Source organism: Salvelinus sp. IW2-2015, linkage group LG13 (genome assembly GCF_002910315.2).
Source record: "Salvelinus sp. IW2-2015 linkage group LG13, ASM291031v2, whole genome shotgun sequence".
Taxonomy (NCBI): Eukaryota; Metazoa; Chordata; class Actinopteri; order Salmoniformes; family Salmonidae; genus Salvelinus; species Salvelinus sp. IW2-2015.
The window spans coordinates 16,892,853-16,917,239 of NC_036853.1; the positions used below are offsets into that span (position 1 = coordinate 16,892,853).

The 24,387-nt window shown below is 41.4% G+C and overlaps 1 protein-coding gene across 1 annotated transcript in view; it reads right to left on the minus strand.

The window, feature by feature from the left end:
• The window catches only part of LOC111972209 (voltage-dependent R-type calcium channel subunit alpha-1E-like), a 121,728-nt gene that overhangs the window by 94,464 nt on the left and 2,877 nt on the right, over positions 1–24,387 (minus strand). Inside the window, 2 exon segments of the mRNA XM_070446163.1 lie at positions 9,776–9,915; positions 13,363–13,468. Of these exon segments, the coding sequence (XP_070302264.1) occupies positions 9,776–9,915; positions 13,363–13,468 (246 nt within the window).

Below are 24,387 nucleotides of genomic sequence, written 5' to 3' on the forward strand. Positions count from 1 at the left end.
TGAGAGTTTCAAGTTCCTTGGTGTCCACATCACCAACAAACTAACATGGTCCAAGCACACCAAGACAGTCATGAAGAGGGCACGACAAAACCTATTCCCCCTCAGGAGACTGAAAAGATTTGACATAGGTCCTCAGATCCTCAAAAGGTTTTACTGCTGCACCATCGAGAGCATCCTGACGGGTTGCATCACTGCCTGGTATGGCAACTGCTCGGCCTCCGACTGCAAGGCACTACAGAGGGTAGTGCGTACGGCCCAGTACATCACAGGGCCTCTATACCAGGCGGTGTCAGAGGAAGGCCTTAAAAATTGTCAAAGTCTCCAGCCACCCTAGTCATAGACTGTTCTCTCTGCTACCACACGGCAAGCGGTWCCGGAGTACCAAGTCTAGGTCCAAGAGGCTTCTAAACAGATTCTACCCCCAAGCCATAAAACTCCTGAACAGCTAATCAAATGGCTACACAGACTATTTGCATTGCCCCTCCCCCCTACACTGCTGCTACCCTCTGTTATTATCTATGCATAGCCATTTTAACAACTCTACCTACATGTACATAATTACCTCAATTACCTCGACACCGGTGCCCCCCGCACATTGACACATTGACTCTGTACCGATACCCACTGTTTATAGCCGGTATTATAGCCGGTATTGTAATTTACTACTGATCTTTAATTATTTGTTATTCTTATCGCTTACTTTTTTAGGGATTTTCTTAAAACTGCATTGTTGGTTAAGGGCTTGTAAGTAAGCATTTAACTGTAAGGTCTACCTACACCTGTTGTATTCGGCGCATGTGACAAATAAAATGTAATTTGATTTGAAGTCTTTGTAAGAGGCATACCTCAGACTTTACCACAAATAGAACAAACAGTCACTTCAACATCAATTCACCAAACCTTTACAAAGTAGCAATGCCTCCTGTAAATATCACAACTGTTTTCACCTGATTTCAAAAGCCTTTCAGTCAGCTCTTGTTGGCCAGATCAGACAGATAAAATATCTCCCTGTGTCTCTCCCACTCAGCCTCTCTTTGAAGCAGAGCAGCATGTGCTCACTCTGGGTACTTGACCATGTGATTATCATTCACTAAATGAATCCTAAATTAGAGATAAAACACATCCCTCTACTGGCTACTCTAAAGCAATTCATAATGTTGATGAATGAAGTGAAAACAGTCCACACAAAAACGACATGGAGACATTATTGTCATGTCACTGATATGTTTCCTCTATGGCATCCAAGGCGCATTGCCCAGAATATACAGAATTGTGCATGACAAAAAAAGTGTCCAGTTGGATGTCGCAAAGCACGAAGTGAAACCTCAGAGTCTGTTGGCATCATCTCCCTGTATCACAGACCAACAGTGCCAGGGCTTGTCAGATCCTCCCTTATGTTCAGTAAAGCAGTGCCTCTGGGCAGCAGTACTGTGTGTTCCCATTCCAGAGCCATGTTGTCACAGAACACACTTCCTAACATCAGCCCTGAGATAATAATAGCGTGTGAACAGATCCGCACAGCACCACAATCACATGCCTGGTGAAGAGAACCAGCAGACTGAATATCTAAGGGCTCAGAGAGTACTTATCACCTCTGAACGTAATTTGCGAACCGACGATGCACTAATTTTATATGTGAAAAATGTCGGCAGTCAGACATCTWCAGCTTGTGGTCCCTAAAACACAGCGCGCTGAACAATCGTCAGATGAATGCTAGATCCACATTTGGTGTAATGTGTGTGGGYCTTAATTAACACTCCTTCAGGGAGCTGTGACCAGACCATCAGCACAGTCACAGCACAGTCAGCCATCACCTGTGAACTCCTCCTGCTCACTCCCTAAATGTGATGCTAACCACAGGCTCCAAAGCCTTACTTCTCTTCCCTCATTACGGCTCAGTCGGCTCTGTCAGCGCCAGTTTCTCTGCTGATGCTGTGAGAAGGGAAAATAAGAAACTCTCCCATTAGGAGCCTGTCCCTCTTAGCCAAGTGAGTATAAAAAAAGCTGATGGGATACAAAGCCCAGGACGAACAATGGGCCTGCTAGCTGTGACAGCTGTTTGTCTGTCCTGTCCGTGTGGACACCCCCGCACCGCTCCGTCACATCCTCCAGTCCTATCCTMTCCTATCCTGTCCTCTCCTCATCTTTCAGACACAGCTGTACATCTTGCCTGGAGCCAGGGATTGAATTTCTTCACTTGTGAAAGCTCTACCATATACATGTCTCAGTCCCCAGTGTTTGTCATAAGCCATTTGATACATAGCCGGATAGAGGGGAAGCAGGTCCAAATCATTCATGTCACAATCTCCCTGAAGACWGAGGAACAAAAGCTGCGACTTGAGTTTTAAACAAACATGATATTGTCTGTGTATTCTGGAACAGGTTATGCCTTAGACCGCTGCGCCACTCGGGAGCCCTCTTAGATGAGTCCAACTTTTTTTTAAAGCATGGTAAAGTTATTAATTACACTTTGGATGGTGTATCAATACACCCAGTCACTACAAAGATACAGGTGTGTCCTTGCTAACTCAGTTGCCGAAGAGGAAGGAAAACGCTCAGGGATTTCACCATGAGGCCAATGATGACTTTAAAACAGTTAACTTTATGTCCGGAATACAAAGCGTTATGTTTGGGGCAAATCCAACAGAACACATTACTGAGTACCACCCTCCATATTTTCAAGCATGGTGGTGACTGCATCATGTTATGGGTATGCTTGTCATCGGCAAGGACTAGGGAGTTTTGGGGGGGATAAAAAGAAACGGAATAGAGCTAAGCACAGGCAAAATCCTGGTGGAAAATTCAGTCTGCTTTCCAACAGAAACTGGGAGAGAAATGTACCTTTCAGCAGGACAATAACCTAAAACACAAGGCCAAATATACACTGGAGTTGCTTACCAAGATGACATTGACTGTTCCTGAGTGTCCTAGTTACAGTTTTGACTTAAATCGGCTTGAAAATCAATGTCAATACTTKAAAATGGCTGTCTAGCAATGATCAACAACCAACATAATAATAATGTGCAAATATTGTACAATCCAGGTGTGCAAAGCTCTTAGAGATTTCCCAGAAAGACACAGCTGTAATCACTGCCAAAAGTGATTMTAACATGTATTGACTCAGGGGTGTGAATACTGTAAATGAGATATTTCTGTATTTCATTTCCAATACATGTCTAAAAACATGTTTTGACTTTGTCATTATGKGGTATTGTGTGTAGATGAAAAAAAAAAAGTATTTCAATAAAACWTTTCAAGGACAAAATGTACATATATTTCAGTATTTTCGTTGTTCTAGTGGAGACATTAATATTAGTAATCTCCCCCCAATTTTTTTTAAAGGAAAATAGTTTAATATTTTTATTAGATTTTTTATTCGTATATTTTTTTAAAGTATGCACTTAGGTGTCTGTAATAGAATACATGTGGCAAAGACGAACGCAGGCCTCCCGAGTGGCGCAGTGGTCTAAGGCAATACATTTCAGTGACAGCCACTAGAGATCCTTGTTCGAGTCAAGGCTCTGTTGCAGCCTGCCGCAACCGGGAGACCCATGGGGTGGCGAGCAATTGGCTCAGCGTCGTCCTGGTTAGAGGAGGTTTTGGCCGGCAAGGATGTTCTTRTTCCATTGTGCACTAGTGACTCCTGTGGTGGACCGGGCACAATGCAYGCTGACACGGTTGCCAGGTGTACGGTGTTTCCTCTGACACATTGGTGTTTCTGGGTGAAGCAGACATTGTGTTAAGAAGCAGAGCGACTTGGCTGGGTTGTGTTTCGGWGGACGCACGGCTCACGACCTTCGCCTCTCCCGAGTCTGAATGGGAGTTGCAGCAATGAGATAAGACTGTAACTACCAATCGGGGAGAAAAAGGAATAATAAATAATAAAAGACGAATGCAGAATTATTATTTTTTTTACACTGGTGGGGGAGTGCCAAGATGGAGGCTTCAACAATGCGCCCCCTATCAGTCATCTAGTGTATCATTTAAATAATTGTGTACTGGTAATCCTTACTTCCTGTGTTTACCTCCCCTTAAGCTTCCACAAACACACAAGACACTTAAGTACAGAGATATCGCTCACACATGCATGCACACACAAAATCCCTTCCTCTTTCACTTAACTTACAGTATAGTTGAATACAATTACAGCAGAGGACAGCATTACTCCTAATATCAGAGAAAKATACTGTTGAGCCCTTAAACCAGGGTTCCCCAAATGAATTTTCATTGTTGGACAAAAACGACTGCAAAGACACCAGGAAATCAGCTCCTAGTGATTTACATTTTGGAAATCTGTTCCCAATTATTCCCACGCATAATAGAGAGACATATGTGTACTTTTATTTATACATCTTATTTTTATTGTTGGACATAAAGGACTGTAAAAACCCCAGGAAATCAACTCCAAGTGATTTTAATTTCGGAAATCTGTTCCCAAGTATTCCCACGCATAAGGGAGAGACATATGTGTACTTTTATTTATACATCTTATTTTTATTGTTGGACATAAAGGACTGTAAAAACCCCAGGAAATCAACTCCAAGTGATTTTAATTTCGGGAAATCTGTTCCCAAGTATTCCCACGCATAATAGAGAGACATATGTGACCGTAAACAAATAATAATAATTCAAAATGATTGATTGGATTTATATAGCACTTTTCTACCAACTGAGGTACTCAAAGCGCTTTACATAGTAGGGGGAAATGTGTAGCACCCACCTCAGTGATGCACAGTGACCATTTTTGTGCCAAAATGCTCACCACACATCAGCTGTCAGGTGGAAAGGTGATATATGCCCATTAGGAATGAGAGGGATGATTAGGKTGCCATGATGAAATGTGGCCAGGTTTGGAATTTAGCCATGACACCGGGGTGAACACCCCTACTCTTACAATAAGCGCCATGGKATTTTGAATGACCACAGAGAGTCAGGACACCCGTTTTAACGTCCCATCCGCAAGACGGCACCCTACGCAGGACAATGTTCCCAAATGTAATCAAGGTTKGAAATGATTATGTTTTAGTCAAATATTATATATGTTTAGGCTTCTTACGGTTCATTTGCAGTCTAMAAATATTTGTTTTATTATGTTCCGTCCGTGGCTGAATCTAGTTGATGATCCCTGCCTTAAACAGTTCCTTTTCCCTCTGACCTCTGTCTGCACATGTCTGTTCTTTAAAAGCTAATGGATACTGATGACTCMTCCACTATTACCACMAAATCTCATAATCACACATTTCTTAATAAGGTTGCAAACCCCTGCCGGATTTGCAAGTTTGTGTGTCTGTGAGAAAGAGCAACTGCGAGTGGGAGATTCATTGCATTATATTATGGTTGCCGTGGACAGAACAATAATAAAGAAAAAAGCATCTAAACCTCACTTCATTATACCAAAAATGAATGAAATTAAACCTACAAGCGATTTACCTCCAAACTATATCAAGTCCCCCCATAGTGGTGGCTGTACATAAACTGAGATTGGGGCATACTGTCGTCATGCTATAGACTGTTTCATGTGAAATATACTGGTCATGCTGTATTCATGATAACAGACTGCCAGACCTGATGTCACACATGCTTGACTGGGAGCTGATATGTGCTCTGATTTACTATCAGTCAGAAAGCAGATGTCTTCTACCATCCAGGTCCATGAATCATTCAACTCTCTCTGTACGTTCAAAGTGGAGAAAACGCGATACAGTTGTCAACCTGTCTAGCTGTCAGTGCTGGAAAGTGGAAAGTGTTCACTAAGAGTAATACAATTATATGAAATGCTAGATTGATACATCTGGAAGCTGACATCATTTGGCAAGGGCCAGTAACTGACAGGTGAGGTAAGAAACTACTGACAAAAATACAGTCATCTAAACTGGAATAGAAAACCCCTCTGAACATTGCATTAAATACCCAGTGCAGTCAAAATGCTGTGTTTTATATCATATTGTACAATAGCTGATGAAACTAACACTGTAAAAGTGTGAAAACAATTGTAGCAGTTATATTTCCTGATAGTTGCTGGTTGAAAGTACAATCTACATAGGACTTCGTAATCAGCAGGTTTGCATGGGCARGAGTTTCAGCTTTCCGGGKTGACATCACCATGAGGTAAATTGGTTAACAAACTAGAGTTCCGAAACTCTCTGCCAATAACAGCTAGTTTATCAGTTTCTCTCCCCACTCAGACCACTTCCAGACAGTCCTAGCTAAATTCTTGCTTCAGAATTTTTTTTTTTTGCTAAATAGTTTTTTGCTAAATAGCTATTTTGCCTAGTCCATACTGTATGCCTGGTAAGCCAAGCAATTTGAGGAAATTAGCAAAATGATCTCATAAGCAGACAGTTTTTTCCTCACACTATATGATTCATTTTATATTCAATTTATATTGCTATTGTTTGACATTAAGCTCTACAAGTCTAAGCCTTTGGGATAGGGGGTTATACTAATATAACATATGGAATTGTTTAAAGATGGCCATACCATGGATCATTTAGCTATTTGATTTTGAATTTTAGGACCCCTGTTGGTATAAAAAAATTATATTGAAAAATGATTTGATAAAATGTTGAATTTGGACTGCTTAGTTTGTAGACTTAACCATTTGGATGCTACAGACGTTTCCATGATGTCTCCTGGTCTGACAAACAGCGCTGTAGCTATGCCACTTTCCACTGCAGATGCAGAAGGCCAACATAGGCAGATGCAGTTGATTGAGACGCAGCCCATACAGACATCTGTAACTTAAAAATAAGGATTTTGATGTACATTAGTTTCAATCAACTTCAGTGGGTTAAGGGCTCAATTYTAAGAACCCTTACACAATGGTATAGGTCGGGGCTGTGTCAGAAATATTTTTGCTATTTTCACAGCGGSAATTATGAAAACAGTAGCTGCCGGTGGCGTGAAAGGACTGGGTTTTTATTAATAAATAAGTTGTAGGTGTCAAGGCTTGACCCCTCAATGGCCAATCAGAACGTGCATCATGCTTCAAGTTGTGTATTTACGGTCTATTATGTATTGCATTGTCATCAACTCCMATTAGCCTACATGGAGGGGGTTTTACGCMCGTCCAAAATAATAACGAGAGCTGGCTAAAATAATGATAGAAAYGGGATGTCCGCTCACTGTTGCAGCTCCTAAACATATTATTTTAATTAAGCTTCAGTGATTAGTTTCTTATGTTTCTAAATACGAGGGTCATATGAGCATATAGGCACTGTGCGTCACGGCTGGATAGGTTGTACTTCCRTTCTCAAATCCATGTCATTACCATCTGCGTTACCGCTAAGACCTGCTTTTTGTTGGTCTTAAATCTCACAATTTGTGATCCATGAAGTTGTCACCTTGCAGTAGTTTTTGAAGACACACCTCAAATATTACCACCCCTCCCACCTCAGTGCAAGCGAGCTGATGTTAGACAGGTAAATTGCCAAACCTGGTGCAAGGGGTGGAAAATGGCAGAACACCAGTTTCTACATGGCGAAATTGCCAACTAACATGCGTTTGACACTTGCGCTGCCTTAGCGCCAGCCAAAGATAGAGCCCTAAAAGTACAAGACTTGGTATCAAGAGACTGGAATGCACTCACCAGGCACATATCACTGAAAATAATGCCATGTAAAACCTGAAGAGGAAAATGTATCAATATACACAGTGTGAGAAGACAAAYGTCTGAGTAGAGTAGTAATCATGTATCTCAAAGGTTWGATAAGACAGGTCATTTAGGGGGAAAATTAGGCCAGATAAGATGGAGTCTASGGAGAAAGTCAACAGTGTAAACCAATCAATTTTAATTCACTGCTTCTTGCTGTGTTTTAATTCAATCTCTACTTTGGGCTGTGGTGTGGTGATTAATGCAGAAGAATAGTAGCTACAGCCAGACCACCCCCCTCTCACCTGGCTGGGATTATCTGACAAGGCTAACATCTCCACATATGACCATCCACACACACGTCATGACACACAGCCAGAGAGGATGGGTGAAGTTGGGGGTGATGGGCACTGTGGGGGAGGAGACATTATCAGGGCATGGCTCCACAGAAAAGAGCTCCACAGCTACAGTCTGACACCCCTCTCCCACCCCACCCCATCCCTCTCTCCTCTCCTCCTTTTCCTCTCCTCCTTTCAGCAGAGAGCTGGGCCTTATTCAGCACTGCAAGCCTGCACTCATTAATATTGAAATGCAGAGAATCATGTAAAATTCTGTAAGAACCTTGCCACGCTTTGTACTTTTGCACTATGGAATGGATTAATATTTAATCTGTGTGCATATGTGTGTGTATTGAACCAGAGTTGGCCCTGCTCTTTTCAACAGGGGTGGCAAGTAGCCAAGCAGTTAAGYGCATTGGGCCAGTAACCAAAAGGTCGCTGGTTCGAATCCCCGAGTTGACTAGGTGAAAWTTCTGCAATTTTGACCTGGATAAGAACGTCTGCTAAATGACTAARATGTAACAGGCAGCGCTGTTAAGAAAATAAACTGTCTTCATCTTAAAGCCTCTCAAGAGAATTCCTCACCCCTTTTAGATCTGCAAATAACCTGTAATAACCTTTCCATTTTCCACTGCAATAATTTGCTCCAGGAGTCAAGACAGTGGAAAATGTATTCCTTTCCATTGTGTGTAAAAGCCTAAAGGTGACCTGAATTAYTGTGTGTTATTTTAGTGAAAGACACAACAAGCCCTAAAGCTGTGCGTCTGCAAGATTGGATTATTTCACAGACAGTGTTTTGTTTTTGGCATCTGAACTGATGTGCCATGTGCCATGAACAAGATGTGCCATGATATTTGCATCAGAAATTWAATTAACTCCTTCCAGGAAATGAACAACAGATAACCATCCATCTGATAAAGTCTGATACATGTGAAATAGTCCATTAAACATGCCAATAACATTGACAAACATTCAATAATGKTGGCACCTAAAACCCTCACAAACGTTTACAGATGCACAATAGAGAGCATCCTGTTGGGCTGTATCACCGCATGGTACGGCAACTGCGCYGMCCGCAACCGCAGGGCTCTCCAGAGGGTGGTGGGGTCTGCCCAACGCATCACCKGGGGCAAACTACCTGCCATAGAGGAAACCTACAGCACGCGATGTCACAGGAAGGCCAAAAAGATCATCAAGGACAACAACCACCTGAGCCAATGCCTGTTCACCCCGCTATCATCCAGAAGGCGAGGTCAGTACAGGTGCATCAAAGCTGGGACYGAGAGACTGAAAAACAGCTTATATCTCAAGGCTATCAGACTGTTAAATAGCCACCACTAGCACATTAGAGGCTGCTGCCTATATACATAGACTTGAAATCACTGGCCACTTTAATAAATGGAACACTAGTCACTTTAATAATGTTTATATATTTTGCATTACTCATCTCATATGTATATACTGTATTCTATTTTATTCTACTGTATCTTAGTCTATGCCGCTCTGATATTGCTCGTCCATATATTTATATATTCTTAATTCTTTGATTTGTGTGTATTGGGTTGTGAATTGTTAGATATTACTGCACTTTCGGAGCTAGAAACACAAGCCTTTCGCTACACCCGCAATAACATCTGCTAAACACGTGTATGTGACCAATACAATTTGATTTGATTGTAATAAAACCTTTCAAAAATCTATCAAATTAACTAGGCTAGTGCAATACACCMGTCTTATTTGAGCAAGCAGCCATGAACAGGTTGTTAAAACAGGAGGGTGWTATTCAGCAGTAGTAGTTAAAAGTCCTGTAGTGTTTCAGCTGACTGAGACAGCCTACCGTACTCACCCACTCAGAACCACAATGAAATCCATGACGTTCCAGCCGTTTCTCAGGTAGGAGCCTTTATGGAATACAAATCCCAATGCCACCACTTTAATCCCAGCTTCAAAGCAGAACATCCCAATGAAGTAAGGCTCTGTCTTTTCCTRTGAATAGAAAATGGACATATCACACAACTACAGTACAAAGTGGTCAGGTTAACATGAAAGGTTAAAGAATAAAGCATACGCAGTAACAGCATTTGTGTGGGCATTTATCACGCTTTAGGTTCATGGAAAAATACTTAAATCTGTTGAAAATTAAATACAAAAATAATGAGACATTCCCCTAAAGAAGACATMTAMTACAGGTCATAACAAGCAATTATTTTCCAATCCTTTCTGTTTTGCCCATTTCAAAGGCTTCTCTCAGACTCTTAAATGTGCTCAGGAAAGGGTTAATTACATTTTTCTCTCAGCAGGCAGGTAAGCACTCTCATGTGGCTCACAGAGTAAATTAGCATGATCATATACATAAAAACACTATATATACGTTAGTCGGAAGTTTACATGACCTTAGGTTGGAGTCATTAAAACTTGTTTTTGCAAACACTCCACAAATTTCTTGTTAACAAACTAAGTTTTGGTAAGTCGGTTAGGACATCTACTTTGGTTGCATGACACAAGTATTTTTCCAACAATTGTTTCACAAACAGATTATATCCCTTATAATTCACTGAATCGTAACTCAGTGGGTCAGAATTTACATACACCGAGTTGGCCTTCAAACAGGCTTGGAAGATTCCAGAAAATGATGGCATGGCTTAGAAGCTTCTGATAGGCTAATTGACATCATTTGAGTCAAATGGAGGTGTAACTCGCGAGAGTGATTTCAAGGCCTACCTTCAAACCTCAGTGCCTTCTTTGCTTGACATCATGGGAAAATCAAAAGAAATCAGCCAGACCTCAGAAATTGTAGACCTCCACAATCTGGTTCATCCTTGGGAGCAATTTCCAAATGCCTGAAGGTACCACGTTCATCCTGTACAACAAATAGTACGCAAGTATAAACAGCCATGGGACCAGCAGCCTGCATACCGCTCAGCGAAGGACGTCGCGTCTGTCTCCTAGAGTGATGAACGCACTTTGGGTGCGGAAAAGTGCAATCAATCCCAGAACAATAAGGCAAGAGGACCTTGTGAAAGATGGATGCTGGAGGAAACGCTACAAAAAGTAACTATATCCACAGGTAAAACTCGAGTCCTATTATCGACAGACCTGAAGGGCCGGCATACCAAGCCGAGCAGCCACTGCTCCCAAAACTGCCATAAAGAAGCCAGACCCCAGTTGAACTGCACATGTGACAAAGATCGTAACTTTTTGGAGAAATGTCCTCTGATCTGATGAAAAAATAGAAGTTTGGCCATAAGACCATCGTTATGTTTTTGGAGGAAAAAAGGGGAGGCTTTGCAAGCCGAAGCAACACCATCCACGTGAAGCCGAAGGGTGCAGCATCAATGTTGTGGGGTGCTTTGCTGCAGGAGGGACTGGTGCACCTCACAAATATAGATGGCAATCATGAGGTGGGGAAGATTATGTGGATAAATTAAGCAACATCTCAAGACATAGTCAGCAGAGTTAAAGTTGTCCACAAATGGGTCTTCCAAATGGAGAATGACCCCAACATACTTCCCAAGTTTTGGTAAAATGGCTTAAGGACAACAAAGTCAAGGTGTTGGAGTGGCTCACAAAGCCCTTACCTCAATTCTATGGAAAATTGGGGCAGAACTGAGAGCGTTTGTGCGAGCAAGAGCCTGCAAACCTGACTCAGGTACACTAGCTCAGGAGGAATGGGCCAAAATTCAGCCACTTATTGGGAAGCTTGTGGAAGCTAACGATTTGACCCAACGTTAAACAATTTTAAGCATGCTACAAAACTAATTTGAGTGTATCAACTTCTTGACTCACTGGGAATGTGTGGAAATAAGATAAAAGCTTAAAAAAATCAATATCTTTCTAATATTATTCTGCACATTTCACATTCCTTAAAATAAAGTGGTGACCTAACTGACCTAAGACAGGGAATTTTTACTAGGATTTAAATGTCAGGAAATTGTGAAAACTCGAGTTTAAATGTATTTGGTAAGGTGTATGTAAAAACTTCCGACTTCAACTTGTAGATGTTCATCTCCTTCCTCAGCTTTTCTCAAACCGAAACAAAGAAAAGGATGCATTTAATATATTTTATATATATATATATATAATAGCTGTAATAGCTATTTATCGAATGAGAACCAATTAATCCAGCTAGTTTCTCACTCTATTAAACACAACTGTAAAACTAACGAGCTGCTAACGAGTTAGAGGGGATAACTGGGACATGCCAAAAACACAGTTATATACAGTTATTTGTACTCTATTTGGTTCAAGTGTAATATTTGATGTCTGTTAAATGTGTCTCAAAGATAATCAATGRTTTGGCATTATGAGGCAGCGGGGAACTCAGAGGTCCCAATTTGKAACTTTATGGTCTATGCCATGGCTCAATATGTCACGCCCTGACCTTAGAGATCCTTTTTATGTCTCTATTTTGGTTTGGTCAGGGCGTGAGTTGGGGTGGGCATTCTATGTTTTGTGTTTCTATGATTTTCTATTTCTATGTTTTGGCCAAGTATGGTTCTCAATCAGGGACAGCTGTCTATCGTTGTCTCTGATTGGGAACCATACTTAGGTAKCMTTTTTTCCCACCTGTCTTTGTGGGAAGTTGACTTTGTTTAGGGCACTTTGCCTTTGAGCTTCACGGTTTGTTTTTTGTAGTGTTTATTGTTTGTTGTTAGGGTTAGCGTCTTGTTTGTTGTTGTTCGGSGTCTTGTTTAATAAAGGAACATGTATGCTCACCACGCTACACCTTGGTCCTCTTTTTCCAACAGCCGTGACACAATAGGTGTACTGCATTCATAATTAATTAATACATAATGCAGGAAATGAACACAGGAACTCAGAAGTTTTTATACGCCTTTCACAAAAAAATATTTTGTGAACAATTGTTTTTATTGGATTACGATGGCAATAAAATCAATAAAAAACAATACAATTCCCGCCCTTTTTGAACAACCCCACCCTCTCACCCCTCATCCCAAACATACCCCTGGCGCCCTACCCCATCCCAAACATACCCCTGGAGCCCTACCCCATCCAAAACATACCCCTGGCGCCCTACCCCATCCAAAACATACCCCTGGCGCCCTACCCCATCCAAAACATACCCCTGGCGCACCACCCCATCCCCAATCTTAGTCAACACATAATATAAAATAACAAAAACAAATCAAATAATAACAACAAACACTACAATAAAAAATAAAATACAACTAATGTCCAAGCTAACAATGTACTCGAATGTCATAAAACAAGATTAAGTGTTCTCGTTTTGCTGCAACTATCCAATTCTCTCCAATCTTTGGAGAAAATGTCAGATTACAATTAAATACCAAATTTCATGAATAAGGAATTGGGAGGGAAATTGTGTTTTTGAAGTAMGCTTCTGCATGGATGGAGAACCCCACTGATGATGACTGACTTAAGACACAGTGTATTGGTAGATGGTTTACTCACCAGTCTCTTAGACATGGGGGTCTTGTCCTCTCCAGGCAGGTGCTGCTCCAGGGCCAGGACGATACAGTTGGCGATGATGGTGGCGAGGATCATGTACTCAAAYGGAGTGAAGCAACAAGTTAAGGAAGAATACTTTGTCACAATATACTTAACATAAACACTATTCTTCTAATTTTTGTAACCTGTGAGATTACAAAACAAAGACATAATGCAGAATTTCSATCCCAAAATGAGAGAGATATCATAGTGTGCTGAGGCCGAATAATCCCCAATCAGGATGACAGTATCATCACACCTATCTAAAACACCCCCTTCCTACTGCCTCACATTCCTAAGACATTTGATGAAAATCCCTCTCATTGATTAAATGTCAGGATGCATCTATTCTTCTGACTTCTCTGTTGGCAGGCAGACCAGTGTTAATCCAGCCTGCYGCTGAGCACCTGGCAGTGCTGTTGCTGCCTCCTCCTCTCCTCCATACAGCTGGCTGACTCACAGAGAACCTGACTGTCAGCTCCTCACAATGCCCTGATGCTGTCCATCTAGCCAGCCATGGAGAGGAGAGGGGCAGGAGACTGTTGTCCACAGTAGCTGAGGACAATAGCAGGAGACAGGCCATAACCCTGAAAGCTGGAGGGAAAGCTRGAGGAGAGGCAAGTCTGGGCGTGCTGGGGATGTGTGGGAAGAGCAGGAGGCTGATCCTACAAAAAAGGGCACTTTACCACAAGCTTGCCAAGGAACCCCTGGTGATTGTAGGTTTAAATGTGCCACAGSGATGAGCGAACGTTGCACATTTCTCTAATTTTGTGCGTGGGCACTGGATTTATTTTGGCTGTGTGGGAAAATGAGGTAGAGAATGAGGGATCCTAAATCTGCTCAGTGGAGAGGGGGGAGATCAATGCAAACAGAGCTGGCAGCTGGAGTTGCTGCCTGGAGGGTCACACAGGGACGCCCCTTATCTTCTGAGCATTAAATAACTAAATAAACAAAAGCTCCAATACAGTAACACTTCTGACATTCTGCTGGGATTAAATACTTCCTGGCCTGCTCTAATGGGAGCACTGAGCAAACTATATTCAACCAGGATTTATAGAAAACTCCTGTCCTCTTACATGTGCAAGAGGACAACCTACCATGATTCTCTCTGTCAGGGCCCTCCTCCACAACCACACCCTACTGTACCTCCATCCCCTCAGACACAAAGAGCAGCTGCAAGAAGACCATTGACACTGCACTCAGAGAGAGAGAGAGATAGGGGGGAGGATAGAGAGAGGTATCCACGGCAACAGGCTCCTCTCAGCCAAAAGTCAGCGCTCACATTTAATTGGCGGCAGTCAGAGTTATCGCGACTCCCCACATGTTGCAACAGCCCTCCTGACAATCAATACCAAGTCCTGCCTTATTTATTTAAATTGTGTGTAAAATCTCTTCTTCACTCAGTCAACAGTCATTTACACAAAGCCATGTGTGTTTATATCATCCAATGTGAGAAGTGTGATTTCTCCAGGAACAAGTGTATCTACAGTATCGTCTTATAATTGGCCTGTATTGAGGAGGTATGGGGCTGCGGAGAAACTTCTAGGTTTTTTATCCCAATATATGTATAATTCTGTTTTATCATTCATGAAATGCCTTCTGAGAAAACTGTCATTTATCCACRAAGGGGCTTTGTAATGAGGGCTCGTGGGGACGTGTGAGTCACATTGACAAGTTTGCGCTGGCTCCCGCTCTAAAACAGGTTAAAAATAGCAGTGGAGATGGAATGAGATACAGGGTGCATCTGTGCACATGTTCTTAGATTGGCTTCAAATCTTATTACACACATGGGGTAAAATAATGAATCGCTGTGGCTGAGTCTGGGTTCTCTTTCAATTACTCCTTTCAATATCTCACATGTGGGATTCACCTGAATCTCAGAAGCTCGRAAAACCAATCGCGCACATCTGTCAGAGACAGACAGGTCGAGTTGCAAATGAGGTGAACCTCTCCCCTCATRATAAGGAGCCACACGCCTGCCCTCTGCAAGGGRAGGCCCCTCTCTCGTCAATGGTTATCACATTGGATTGTGGAAGCTATTATATTGGCCTATAATAGCAAGGGGTTACAGCCTCTGGAGGGTCCGAGGGCTCCATCCACCAGAGGTATGGTTAYCTCTTGTACACTGATCAAGGGCATCTCCTTATAGGAGATTTGCGATGTCGCAAGTACCAGGACATTTTAGCCCAAAACCTGGTTGCCTCTGCCAGGAGGCTGACACTTGGCCGCAAGTAGATCTTCCAGCAAACCAATAATTCCAAGAAATAATCAAAATCCTCAAAGAAATTGTTAATTGACCAAAAAAAAACTACATTTTGCAATGACCATCTCATTCTCTGGACTTGAACCCCATTGAAAGCCTGTGGTTTGAATTGAAAAAGGCAGTCCATAAGCGCAGACAAAGGATATCAAGGAGGAATGGTCTAAAATCTGTATGGAGAAATGGTCTAAGATCTCCAATCTCATAGAACATTTTACATTTTTTTTTGCATACAATATAGCTCAGTATTTGTATTATTTATTGAAAACATATTTTTTTGCATATATTTATCAAGGATGCCAATAATTATGGACCCCACTGTGTATATTACGTACAGGATGATTTTAAACAAGCATGAGGAAAAGCCAAATAGTGCTTGTAGATGGATTATAATAGTAAACAAAGACATTCAAACACAACAGGTGGCCATTTTTAAAACTGTTTAAGTACATTTCTGGTTGAACAAATATTGACATTCTCTTATGAATGAATGTCAGGGTTACATTCATTCATAAGAGAATGGATTRATGGAAGGCAACTTGTTGAGATAATTAGATCTAGAATAGCAAGGCTGTCTTTAGAAATGAGCTAACATCATTTTCAATGATCGCAATAAAATTACGCACAGATCAACCAAGAATACTGGAACCAGGAGTAAATGTAAATGTAGGGATATGCCAATGCCAGATCCGTTGTGCCATCTGAAATTGAATGAAGCTGATGTGCCACTCCTGCTGCTGGGGGGAGGGTGGGGGCTCTAGAGGGTGGCGTCAGTCAGCACCCCGTCCCTCAGACCTGCTCTGCCATGGACAGGATCCATTATTAAAGAAGTACCTACACCCCGGGGCACTTCCTGTAGCAGCCTCCCAGTGTTCATCAGACAGGGAGAGCAGAAGCTCTTCCTCCCCAGGCTCCCTGCACCAGAGTGGGCAACATGTTTCCTTAGGCCTGCCTGGCTCCTCCACCCAGCCCCTGCCAGTCTCCACATCGACCCCTGACACACCTGCTGCTCCTGCATCATGCCAGTCACAGATGCCTGGAAATAAACCCCTCATCGATCACTGCTTTTAATTGAGCAGTTGAAAAAAAGAGCTGCTTATACCAGGAAGCATGTTGTTCTGCACACAACTATGACCTTTTAATAAGGGAAACGGGATACCTAGAAAGTTGCACAACTGAATGCATTCAACCGAAACGTGTCTTCAGCATTTAACCCAAACCCTCTGAATGAGAGAGGTGCAGGGGGCTGTCATGCATAGAGCGTATTGTGTGTTGTGTGTGTGTGTGTGTGTGTGTGTGTTTGTGTGTGTCTTACGAAGTTCACAGTGGTTATTTTACCAGAGCTCTCTAAATGCTAAAGCTCAAGCTTATGAACAGCAGCCTGTGCTGTGTCACATCATGATAGGAAATGACTCTGAATGAGATCATCAGTTACCGTTCTAATCACTTTATAATACATGATACAGCAGACTGATCAGACGTCATTAGACGTAATGATTGTTCATTAATTTCACAAAGTTAATTAGATTAAATGAGACACTCCCTACATAATGCCACATTAACCTTGGGGTTAGTTTCTGCACTTTCCACCCAACAAAACAGAAAGATAGCCACAAACTGCCGAGAATCAGTCAGGAACTGCATAGACAACGATATGTTTGCAAGGAACAGAACAATAGATGGATTGAGGTTTGGAACTCTCTTTCTTATTGGTCTATTAACTCATTTACCATCTGGTGATGTCACCAGGCAGGCTAAAACTCCATCACACCTAAACAGGCTCAAATTTCAGAAGGTCTTTTCAAACAGCTCTTACACTGTAAGGGCATTATCATAATTTTCACAATTTCACAGATTTATTCCAACCTCATAGTGCGGAAATATAAAGTACCAGTCAAAAGTTTGGACACACCTACTCATTCAAGGGTTTTTCTTAATTTTTTAAAATGTTCTACATTGTAGAATAATAGTGAAGACATCAAAACTATGAAATAACACATATGGAATCATGTAGTAACCAAAAAAGTGTTAAACAAATCAAAATATATTTAAAATTTGAGATTCTTCAAAGTAGCCACCCTTTGCCTTGATGACAGCTTTGCACACTCTTGGCATTCTCTCAACCAGCTTCACCTGGAATACTTTTCCAACAGTCTTGAAGGAGTTCTCACATATGCTGAACACTTGTTGGCTGATTTTCCTTTACTCTGCGGTCCAACTCATCCCAAACCATCTCAATTGCTTTGAAGTCGGGTGATTGTGGAGGCCAGGTCATCTGATGCAGCACTCCATCACTCTCCTTCTTGGTCAAATAGACCTTGCGCAGCCTGGAGGTGTGATTTGGGTCATTGTCCTGTTGAAAAACAAATTATAGTCCCACTAAGTGCAAACCAGATGGATGGCGTATCGCTGCAGAATGCTGTGGTAGCCATGCTGGTTAAATGTGCCTTGAATTCTAAATAAATCAGACAGTATCACATGAAAAGCACCCCCACACCATCACACCTACTCCTCCATGCTTCACAGTGGGAACTATATATMTWTTTTTAACCTTTATTAAACTAGGCAAGTCAGTTAAGAACAAATTCTTATTTTCAATGACAACCTAGGAACAGTGGTTCAGGGGATCTTTACCTTGTCAGCTCGGAGATTCGATCTTGCAACCTTTCGGTTACTAGTCCAACACTCTAACCACTAGGCTATGCRGAGATCATCTGTTCACCTACTCTGCATCTCACAAAGACACAGCGGTTGGAACCACAAAAATTGTTTTACTCATTAGACCAAAGGACAGATTTCAACCGGTCTAAAGTCCATTCCTTGTGTTTCTTGGCCCAAGCAAGTCTCTTCTTCTTATTGGTGTCCTTTAGTAGTGTTTTTTTGCAGCAATTCGACCATGAAGGCCTGATTCACACAGTCTCCTCTGAACAGTTGATGTTGAGATGTGTCTGTTACTTGAACTCTGTGAAGCATTTATTTGGGCTGCAATCTGAGGTGCAGTTAACTCTAATGAATGTATCCTCTGCAGCGGAGGTAACTCTGTGTCTTCCTTTCCTGTGGCGGTCCTCATGAGAGCAAGTTTCATCATAGTGCTAGATGGTTTGTTCGACTGCACTTGAAGAAACTTTCTTCAAAGTTCTTCATGTCTTAAAGTAATGATGGACTGTCGTTTCTCTTTGGTTATTTGAGCTGTTCTTGCCATAATATGGACGGTCTTTTACCAAATAGAGCTATCTTCTGTATTCCACCCCTACCTTGTCACAACACAACTGATTAGCTCAAACGCATTAAGAAGGAAAGAAATTCCACAAATTAACTTTTAACAAGGCACACCTGTTAATTTAAATGCATTCCAGGTAACTAACTCATCAAGCTGGTTGAGAGAATGCCAAGAGTGTGCAAAGCTGTCATTAAGGCAATTTTTTGATTTGTCTAACACTTTATTGCTTACTACATGATTCCATATGTGTTATTTCATAGTTTTGATGTCTTCACTATTATTCTACAATGTAGAAAATAGTAAAAATAAAGAAAAACCCTTGAATGACTTTGACTGGTACTGTAAATAAAACACAGAAAAATCACACTTTTGACTGCACTGGGCCTTTAAAAGTATAGTGTAAGGACTATTATGTTATAATAGTATATCAGAAAGCCATTCAGCTGGGCAGAACAGTAATAACACACGTGGGACACCTGGTGTAGRCCTACTGTAGATAAACAATAGCTGACCAACATAAGGGCATTGTGTTGCTTACTTTAAGAGAAAGGCAATCTATTTGYTTTGGTGTAGTGCCAAGTCATTTCAGGGCTATTAGTGCCCCTCTCAGCTTTCCATCCCTCCATCTCCTCTCCATCTCCTCTGTGACGTGAAAATGTGGTGATATGCCTCAAATCTACAGCCAGTGATCATTATGGTCGGCAACACCTGTATCTAATTCAGTTTCCACTGACTGACATGCGAGTCACACTCTCCCACTGAGTCAAAGGCAAAGACAATCTTGCCTGTCAATTAAGCAATAAGGCCCGAAGGGGTGTGGTATATGACCAATATACCACGGCTAAGGGCTGTTCTTATGCACAATGCAACGCAGAGTGCTAGGACACAACTGTTAGCTGTGGTATTTTGGCCATATATCACAAATCCCAGAGGTGCCTTATTGCTATTATAAACTGGTTACCAACGTAATTAGAGCAGTAAAAAWAWTTTTTTTTCAGGATTCAGGGCTCGAACCACCCAGTTTATAACAATATATAATATACAGTACTGAAGTTTTCTAAACATAACACACATTCTTTGGTTTGTTTTGACCATCATACAAATAACATCCATTGCTTGTCTGATGCAGATTCCCCTATGATATCCTGAATAATACTTAGACCATATTACATTTTCATAGTCAAATCAACCAATGAAAAAGGTGGCATTAAATTATATTCAAGAGTCCCTTCAGATATTGATCCAATTTAGGAAAATCAATTCAACAATGTGAAGTAACCATACATTGATGGAAACACCAGAGAGAGGGGTGTGTAAGAAGGCCAAAAGCTATACTGTTAACATAACATGTAGAATAACAAGGAATCTGAAATTCGCTGATAAAATAGATCTATACCTACAGCATTGCAATGCTACAAGAAAACCATTACCATCGAGTAAAACACTGTCCAACTAACCAGGTTTCAGTCTCAAACACTTGATCATGACAGTTGGTCATTTCTGGCAGTCAATAACAGCTCCATCATGCTGATTCAAAAACATCAGTAGAGGCTTGAATCTCAACAGGTTAATAATGTGAATCTAGCACCACAAAGAGATGCCACTGTATTGTTAGTGTTATACTAGCCATATCTCTTGACTCAATGTCTGTAGGACTTTTAATCAATGACACACAGATGAAGCCCTAAAGTTTTAACCATTTGGAAATCGTTGCATGGACAGCACTTTCACTCAGTGGGAAACGTGATCAATGGTTTAAAACATGTCTGCTTTCACTTCGAGTGGATTGTCAGTGGTCAGTGAAGTGAACCTCAGTGTGTGTGTGTGTGTGTGTGTGTTTTGGGGGGCTGGAGAGGGTTAATAAATGTTGGAAATCAATTTGTTAAAAAATGGAACTAGGCAGATAAATCAAATCATTGGCTTTGTGGAATAAAATCCCTACCCTCCAAAAAATACCAGTTATACAACTGCTGCTGGTGCTGTCCCTGGTGCTGAATTATACTGTTCTTCATAATGATAAGAAAAAACATTAATATGATAGACAATTCTATATAGATAAGAACTTTCGTTGAATGTGTGTGTGTGTGGTGTGTGTGTGTGTGTGTGTGTGTGTGTGTGTGTGTGTGTGGTTGTTGTGTGTGTGTGTGTGTGTGTGTGTGTTGTGTGTGTGTGTGTGTTACACCTTAACCAAAAGGATATGGCCACTCTATGACCTTCTTTGCGTACTTCCGAACAATGTTGTCTCCCCCGAAAATGAAGAGTGATCTATTGACGGTGAAACAGTTCTGTCTGACAGGGATGGGGTTGTACAGGGCCATGGTGCGAGCTCTCTGCGCTTTGGTCTGTTTAAAGGCTGGGGAAACTCCACCACTGTAGACACAGGCGCTCCCTCCCGGGTCCTGTTGCGCTCGGAGCCCCATTCCCGGAGCCCAACAAGGCGGGAACGTTGTCTCCGAACCGGGACATTCTGCGAGGAGCAAGAAAAAACAGGAGAGAGGGGAGAGGGTTAGCCCCTGGGAAGCAGGGTGGGGTAGAGCAAGTGATTTGATCTAAAAAAAAAATACTCGTTTTAGTCCATCATAATGTCCTTAGCCAAGGCAACAAGTGAAGATAAATATTCATATCCGCATGTGGAGTTGTTCACAAATAAATTTCCTCAGTTTTGAAGTTCACAGTTTGAATTCAAGCCTTTGCTTCTTTGACCGTGGGTTTTCTACTTCTTGTGAATAAATCAAAGTCGACGCATGTCTTCAACGAGTGGGTAGGTTACAAAGAAACACATCAATTGTCCAAGAGACCGCATTCAAACCCATTAAGCAAAAATAAAAAATATATAATTCGAGACTCAAAATGTCAAATCAAGGCTAAACATATTCCCTTAAACAAATCTCCATAAGATCCGTTGTGGAGGGGCGGTGCATCCAGACACCACGGAAACTGTTCTCAGTACAAAAGCCACCATAAGTCACGCTCCCGAAGGTTTGTCCGCATGACCGAAAAGAACAAGAGCATTTTGTACGGTTCCATCCGATAAACCGAAATCCGAGTTTCTAATTACACCACCTGTCCTCACTCTCTCATCTTCTTTTGCACATCTGCCATAAACATATTCCCACCGCAACAAAAAAAAATAAAGCACTGCGCAAACTTTTTTCCTTTTCAAAAATCTTGCTTGCTTTCGCTACACAACGGACCACACCACTTCTCAAGCCTTCGATGCGCAACAAGCTAAACTGGTAGTCACAAAGGTACAAGCACTATGTTTGTGCTGTCTTTTCAGCAGGCTTATCCGCAATGAGGTGGCACCTGTTATGCGAAGCAAGGCTCCACATTACGCACAGAAAACGCGTCTCCATGTTTTGCCCTATGTTTGCCTTCATCTTTTGTCCTTACATTGCCAGATAGGCTATGTGCCTCAAATTCAATACCATGAGATAAAGAAAAATCTATTTCATATAGCCATGGTGATCATTCAAAAGTTTAGTCATCATTTTTGTACTAGCTGCCCTAAAAGTAAGCCTCCAACCTAGTAATGAAAGTATTTGAATGCAAGTAAAAAGACAAAATCCATATAGATAAATATGTCAATATTATCAAGATAACATATTTAATGAATAATGTGGAATCTGTTCAGCCAAAAATGTAGAGTAAACACATGTTAGAAATTCATTACAGAGGAGGCATGAGACATTTTTAAGAATAGGTTTCTCTTTTTAGCAGTTCTCCACTATGAGACAGTCTGTATGGAGATAAAAGGTATTGCTGGGTAAAAGTCACTGTTTTAGGGCATGATCTCCTAGTGAGTGGGCGTATTGCTGCGTGTGTTCTGACGGGAAATGGATATGTAGAGTTAGCACAAGACAGAGGAAACTGCTAGCCTACTTCACCGAAACACTGGCAGATTCCCCAGTTCCAATAAAATCCACATTAAATGTGGATACATCTGTAAAAACATTTTATAAATGTGGAGGAAACTTGCAGTTTTATTCCAAAACTAACATAGATTCTATAATTGGAAGTCAAGAAAAAACCTTCAAAGATTTCACACTGAGGAGGGAAATGATACTAATACTTGCTAGACTAACCACAGCCCACAGAAAACTGTGTGCTCAGAGTGTGAAATCATTACCCATAGTCATATAATTTCTGAAACTGAGAGATTAAAATGATTATGATGTGGGTAGAAAGGATAGGTGCTAATAAGGATCTATTGCTGAGTTAAACTAGCACAATGAACACCAATAGGCCCTGGTAGTATGAATGATTATGAAGCGGGCAGTGATCCAGTATCATCTCGAGGTCATTAGATAGACAGCTGCACTGCATGGAAGGCCAAAATAGAACAAGGGGGAAATCATGCTTTACTTTGTCCAAGGTGAAGAGACATTACAAAGCTTGATTTAAATTTCTGTAAGCCCAAAAACACAAGACAAATGTATATTATAATCGAGACAATAAAGGTTCTCCACTGTAGACGTGCAGTGTCCATTAAATGGGTAGTGCAAAGGCAAAACAAGAGAGAGAAGGGTGGTTTTTAATGTTTCAGATTAAAGATACATTAGAAATGATACAAACAATTAAATTGATAGAACCTACATTATCTGAAATATTAAAGCTGATTTAACCCCCCCCCCAAAGAAAATAACATTGATGTGTGTCATCAGTTCTATGTGATTTGTTTTCAATATTGGTCCTGACATTTCCATTAGTATAAGAGGAAAGGATCACAGACCTACAGAACAAATTAACTGACATGAGACTCTTCATAGAATAGCTGCTATTTCTGGAAGCACCTGTCTGCAATTGAGGTTTTAAAGGAGCTGCTCGGCTCTTGTCTGAAACCTGATTATGAGACTGATGTTTGTCTAGATTAGTCTTGAACGAAACAAGTCTCTGTTGGGGACACCTACAGATTGTGTTGAATGATGCAGACAGGCTCCGTGAATAGAACAGAATAGACCTGCTGTGTAAATAAGGTATTCTCTGCAGAGGCCCCTCTATACCACAGAGCCATCCTCTAAACCACAGAGCCATCCTCTAACCCACAGGAGCATCCTACACAAAAGGTCCCAGCCTCCCCAAGCTGCCAGAGCTTTCTCTCAAAGCCACCATAATTATTTAATTTTTTTAAAACGCCAAAGGACGTCTCTGTAGAAACAAAAGTGCACCAGGGTGGGGAAGAGTAAACACAAGGACTCAATGTGTGTGCGTGTGTGTGTGTGTGTGTGTGCCACAAGCGTGCCTATGAGTATGTGTGCTTGTGTATGACATGTCAACACATTTTCATAATGTTTGAATGCATGTGATGAAGACATGGGAAGCTGCTTCAATAACACAAAATCGATAAAAGGTTCTGACACCGGCTTGGACATATTGTCATGACATGGTGTATTTAAAGTAACAAACACACTTTTCCTACTGATCTACAGCGCATTCGGAAAGTATTCAGAACCCCTTGACTATTTCCACGTTTTGTTACGTTACAGCCTTATTATGAAATGGATTTAAA